Source organism: Haliaeetus albicilla, chromosome 26, assembly GCF_947461875.1.
Source record: "Haliaeetus albicilla chromosome 26, bHalAlb1.1, whole genome shotgun sequence".
Taxonomy (NCBI): Eukaryota; Metazoa; Chordata; class Aves; order Accipitriformes; family Accipitridae; genus Haliaeetus; species Haliaeetus albicilla.
Genome location: NC_091508.1, coordinates 5794141 through 5800165, shown reverse-complemented (window position 1 = coordinate 5800165; position 6025 = coordinate 5794141). Strand labels below are relative to the sequence as shown.

At 60.9% G+C, this 6025-nt stretch overlaps 1 protein-coding gene across 1 annotated transcript; it reads left to right on the top strand.

Annotated features, from left to right (window-relative positions):
• The first annotated feature begins 817 nt into the window (after window positions 1–817).
• PIM1 (Pim-1 proto-oncogene, serine/threonine kinase) lies at window positions 818–5136 on the top strand. The gene is made up of 6 exons (XM_069772189.1): window positions 818–1136; window positions 1232–1338; window positions 1436–1486; window positions 2228–2594; window positions 3265–3441; window positions 3727–5136. Exons 1-6 carry the CDS (start codon window positions 1055–1057, stop codon window positions 3882–3884), a joined length of 942 nt encoding a protein of 313 aa, XP_069628290.1. The 5' UTR covers window positions 818–1054; the 3' UTR covers window positions 3885–5136.
• The last annotated feature ends 889 nt before the right edge of the window (window positions 5137–6025 follow it).

The window sequence follows — 6025 nt, the reverse complement described above, 5'->3', positions numbered from 1 at the left end:
CTCGGGAAAGCATCTCAGCCAGTGACTTCTGCGGAAAAAAAAAAAAATTAAAAAAGGGTTGTCAGTCAAGAGTCTCCAGCTGGGATCGCCACTTTTACTAGAAAAGGGAAAAGTTCAGACGCCCGCGATGAAGTAACGGGAGCGGGCGGGATGGGGTCCGGGGGATGCCGAGCACCACCGGCAAGTTGTGAGGCTGCGGGAAAAAAGAATAAAGCGAAGAATGAGCTAAAAAAGCCCGGGAATTTCGGGCGGACGGGGAGGGAGGGGGGCTCCGTGACTCCCGCCCGGCTGGGTTCTGCCTCCCCGGCCGCGGGGATGCCGCGGCGGTGTGCCGGCGGGCCCGATCCCGGAGCCGGCGGCGGGGCCGGGCCGGGCCGAGCCTGGCGTGCCCCCGCACCGCCGCTCCGCGGGGCCTCTCGCTCTCCCCCCCCCGCCCCGGCTTGCGCGCGCTTAGCGAACAACGGCGCGTTCTGTCAAAGCCGTGGCAACCGGGGGACGCGGTGGCGTTCCCGTTGAGAACGGGGACGCGAACGGCCGCGCCGGCGGACGGCAGCAGCGGTTCTCCGCCACCCGCTCTCGCTTTTTCTCCTCGCCAACCCCCCCAAACCCCTCCAAGACGGAGCCCCCCGCCCCCCGCCCGCCTTTGGCGCCTTTTCCTTCCCGCCACGTCGTGACCAGCCGCCGTCTCTCCTCGGCGCGGCTCTCCCCCTATTGGCTGTGGCGCCGTTGGGCGGGCCGGCGTGGTTGGGCCTGGCGTGGCGGCTCCTCCCCCTGGCTGGCCACGGCCCGCCCCCGGCCCCCGCTACTCCCGGGGCCGGCTGGGGGCCGCCGCGCCACACGGGAGCCCGGCAGTTCGCGGAGCAGCCGCGTCGCGGCCGCTCCCTCCCCGCCCCGTTGCCGTCAAGCTACCGCCTCCTTCCCTTCCTCCTCCTCTCCGGGCTCCCCCGCCCGACCTCCGCCGCTCGGCAGCCCGACCGCCGGAACCGAGCCAGCGGTGGCCGGTCCGGTTCGGGAGGAGCCGGGACCGGCCCCGAAATCGGGCGAGGGGGCCGGGATGCTGCTCTCGAAAATTAACTCGTTGGCCCATCTACGTTCCGGGACCGGTGGGGAGCTACACGCCGCCAAACTACAGCCAGGTGAGCGAGATCCGGCCCGGTTTTGCTCGGCGCGGTTCCGTTGGGGGACCGTTGGGGCGCCGGGCGGAGCGCTGACGGCCGGCTCTCGCCCGCAGGGAAGGAGAAGGAGCCGCTGGAGAAGCTCTACCAGGTGGGCCCGCTGCTGGGGAGCGGCGGGTTCGGTTCGGTTTACTCGGGTATCCGCCTCTCCGACAGCACCCCGGTAAGTGGCGGGGACGGCGGCGGGGCGGAGGAGGAGGAGGAGGGGGAGGCGGCGGGGCGGGCGGCGTGCTCAGCCCGCCGCTCCCCTTGGCTTGCAGGTGGCCATCAAGCACGTGGCTCGGGAACGCATCTCCGAGTGGGGTGAGCTGGTGAGTGACCGGGGCCACCGGGAGAAACCGGGGCATCACGGGCGGGGATAAGCCGAGGCCCGGGAGGGTGGAAACCGGGACACCGCGGGGGGAGCGGGCCTGGGGTCACCGGGGGACGCGGAGCATCCCGAGCTGGGGGGGATGCTCTGGCACCGGTGGGGCTGAGCAGGGGGGGGGGCACCGGAGCATCCCCTGGGCTGGGGGGATGTCCAGGCACCCGTGGGGCCAGGCAGGGGGGCACCGGAGCATCCCCTGGGCAGGGGGGATGCCCGGGCATCCGTGGGGCAGAGCAGGGGGGCACTGGAGCATCCCAGAGAGGGGGGGTGCCCAGGCACCAGTAGGGCCAGGCAGGGGGGCACCGGATCATCCCCTGGGCAGGGGGGGTGCCCAGGCACCAGTAGGCCAGGCGGGTGGGGCACCAGAGCATCCCTTGGGCAGGGGGGATGCCTGGGCACCCGTGGGGCTGAGCAGGAGCAGGGGGGCACCGGAGCCATCCCCTGGGCAGGGGGGATGCCCAGGCATCGGTAGGGCCAGGCAGGGAGGCACTGGAGCATCCCCTGGGCAGGGGGGATGCCCAGGCATCGGTAGGGCCAGGCAGGGGGGCACTGGAGCATCCCAAGCAGGGGGGATTCCCAGGCACCGGTGGGGCCGAGCAGGGGGGTACCAGAGCTTCCCAGGCAGGGGTTACTGGACCTCCAGCACAGCATCAGCCCCACTGACAGCATCATGGTCCCCCCGCAGCCCAGCGGCACCCGTGTGCCACTGGAGATTGTGCTGCTGAACAAGGTGGGCTCCGGCTTCCACGGCGTCATCCACCTCCTCGACTGGTTCGAGCTGCCCGACAGCTTCGTGCTGGTGCTGGAGCGTCCGGAGGCATCACAGGACCTCTTCGACTTCATCACGGAACGGGGGTCCCTGTCGGAGGAGCTGGCGAGGGGGCTTTTCCGCCAGGTGCTGGAGGCCGTGCGGCACTGCAACAACTGCGGCGTCCTGCACCGCGACATCAAGGACGAGAACATCATCGTCGACCTCGCCACCGGTGAGCTCAAGCTCATCGACTTCGGCTCCGGCACCTTCCTCAAGGACACAGTCTACACCGAATTTGACGGTGAGCCCACACCCGGGGGGATGCTCCCGGTACCGGGCATTGTATGGCCCAGCCTGGCCAGGCACTGGAGGTTCCCCCCTTTGCGGGGAGGGGAGGAATTCATTATTCAGCTGGCTGCCAAGTTGCTTTTTGGCGCAGGGCGGATGTTGTGAAACGGGAGCCGGCTCCCGGCCCTGCCGACAGTCTCCGCCACCCACCCTGCCCGGGGCTGGGGCGGGGGGAGCCAGCTCGACAAAAACAAACACCCGTGGGGGTAGCAGAGGGGGGGTTGCAAAGCCCATGCGCCGGCTGGTTTGGTTTGCAGGCGCGGAAGGGCTTGGGCTGCTCTGCTCCCCTTGTTTGCCTTGGCTTTTTTTTTTTTTTTTTTTTTTTTTTGGCCAAGGCGGAGGGGGGGGGAAAGGCGTGGTTTTTCCCCACCCGTGGATTTTTTCTTTTTTTTGCATGTAACGGTTGGGCCTTCCCTGGGCCCGTGCTGCCCTCTTCCGGCACCGGCGGCTTTTTTTTACAACCCAAAGTTTGTAAACAAGAGTCACGTGGTGACGAGGGGGCGGCGGGTCACACTGTGTTGTCCCCCCCGCCACCGGTGCAGCCCCCGCATCCCCGGGGATGCTCGGACGAGGATCTGGGAGCAGGCAGCATCTGCCTGACGAGCTCCACGGGTATCCTGTAGGAACACGGGTATACAGCCCACCGGAGTGGATCCGGTACCACCGCTACCATGGCCGTTCAGCGACAATCTGGTCCCTGGGTGTGCTGCTCTACGACATGGTCTGCGGGGATGTCCCCTTCGAGCAGGATGAGGACATCATCCAGGGCCAGCTCTTCTTCCGACGGCGGGTGTCGCTAGGTGGGTACCAGACTTTGTGGCGGGGGGGATAACGAGTTTTGGGAGATGGCACCAGGCACATGAGCATCCCGCTCTTACAGCTGTGGAGGAGGTTGATCTCCCATGGTTAGCTGGAGGAGGTGGCACATATCCTGCCATCCTGCTGTCCTCCAAAATGGATAATAAATTGGGAGGTTTGGGTGCAGCTCTGAGCACACCCAGCATGGCCTGGGCACTGTGGACAGTGGTACCAGGTGGACAAGAGCCTTCTCCGACTGACTGGCAGTTTCTGGTTTCTCTCCCCAGAGTGCCAGCATCTCATCAGGTGGTGTTTGTCCATGCGCCCCTCAGACAGGCCATCTTTGGAAGACATTTTCAACCATCCTTGGCTGCAAGGCATTCACCTGCCTCAGGAGACAGCAGAGATCCACCTGCACAGTTTGATCCAGGAGCCTGGCAAGTAACAGCTCCACGCCTCTCCTGGCCATAAGAAGCAAAGAAGACCAGACTTCTTCCTCGTGACCGTAGCACTGAGCAGGGATCATCAGATGGGAACACGCACATCTTGTCCTGGAGCTGGGATGGAGACCTGGTCTTCCAAGTGCTGGTGGCCACCATCCAACCCAGCTGTCCTGGACTCCATCTGAATGACCCTGCCTCATTTGAAGTTTTGCCAGTAAATTTTTTTGTTTGTTTTGGTTTTGGTTCTGGTTTTGGAAGCTTCCAAGTGTCTTCCTGACCTGCTGAATTCGGGACCGCGAGAGGATCGGAGACCTTATTGAGAGAAAAGCTTCAACAGGGGAAGGCTGATTGGGGTGGAGGGCAGGTACTGCGGCCAAATGGCTGTCTCTTCTCCGCTGTCACCGTACTCGAGTGCCTTCAGTTGCTATCTGGGCCATGCTGGAGGAAATACTTGAATTTTCCTACACTGCTGCTTTTCCAAGACTTGCCTGGGTATATAGTTCCTTTTCCCTTTTCAAAAAGAAAACAGGTCAGAAGACACTTGGGAGCCAAACGGGCGATGCCTTGCCTCCTGTGCCTTCGTTTCGCGTGGATTTTCTGGTGTTCTTTGCTTCCCTGTGCCCTCATGAATGCACAAACAATGCAAACCAACAGAGCTGTAAATGTGTACAAAGTTATATAGGAGCAAAGTTTGATGTACAGTTGTTAATAGTGTTAACATTTTACCTTTTTTCTTTTTTCCAGTTTTTGTTTTTAATTTATTTTCATGAATTTGTTGTTGTTTTTTAAAGAAAGAGTTCTAGCCGGTAGGATAACTTATTTATTTATTTATAATTCATGTGGGTTTCCAACCCACGCCTTGCTTCTACAGCTGCTGATCCCCCGGTTTTCCATTCGGGTCTTCCTTCCATGTCTGTCCTGTGTCCATCCCCGGGCCCATAGTGTTTCTGTTGGATGTCTGGTGGAGGTGCGGAGCGGCTGCCTGCTCCCCAGCTGTCTGTGTACATAGTTCTGGCTGCTGTTGTTTCCTTGCCACGTGCAGATCTCAGTTTGCAGATGAGTTTTGGTTTTCTCCACGGGTGTCTTGTTTGGGGCTGGGGAGGGGGGAGCCGGCCCGGGCTGTCCGCGCTGTCGAGTCTGTACATGTAACTAAGTGTGTAGCCGGCGGGTTTTTTGTTAATAGTTAATATTGTACAGGGGAATTCAGAAATCTTATTTTTTTTATGCGGTTTTAAATAAAAACAAACCACTTGATGTGATGGAGACATCCCTTTATTGCGGGGTGGGATGAAGGATGCTGCGAGCACACGGGATACTGGTGACCACACCATGGCTACTGTGGGGACTGCCGGCTTGTCTCTAGCCAACGCTAACTCCAAAGATCCCACCCAAAGGCTTGCCAAGCGGCATTAACCAGGACCAGCCAGCCGAAAGCACCACAGGGACGGCTGGATCCATCCCTCTGCGGGGTGTTTCCAGCACCGACTGCTCCTGGCAGGTCTCCTGGGAGAGATCAAAGGGGTGTGGAGCCCTTTTCGTTTCCATTCATCCGCAGGCTGGTGTGGAGCATGTGCTGGGGATGGCGAATAAACAAACATCAAAGCAACCTTACGAAACACCGGATGTTGTCAGCCAAATTAAATTTTGGTAAGGCAGATCCTGTTGCTCCGGCTCTGTTGGCGTGGAGCGGGTGTTGCATGCCGGGTGCCGGTGGGTGAAGAAAGCCGCCAGCGGGCTGTCCCCACCTCCAGCTCGGCTGCGGCGAACGCAGAGTGAGAGGAAGTCGATCTTCGGATTGCGAGAAGTCGGTCGCTATCAGTCAGCAGCGGTAACGCTTCGCTCAAGCTTTTACCCTCCAAACTGTCAAACCCCACTTCCCAGCTCTGCGGCGCTTTGGCTTCAGGGGTGTTGGTTTGTGTTTTTTTTCTTTTTTTTGCTTGGGATTGTTTTTTTTTAATTAAGTTAACATGCTAAATTTTAAAGCTCTGTTCCTGCTTGACCTCGTGGAGCACCTGCTGCTGTGTGCACGCAGGGCTGTGTGCTCCAAGGAAGGGGCACGTTTCCCTTTCTGCAGGTTACTTTGCAAGTCCCCCGGCCAGATCTGACACAACAGAACCATCCTTTCCTTGACTTGCCCCAGAGC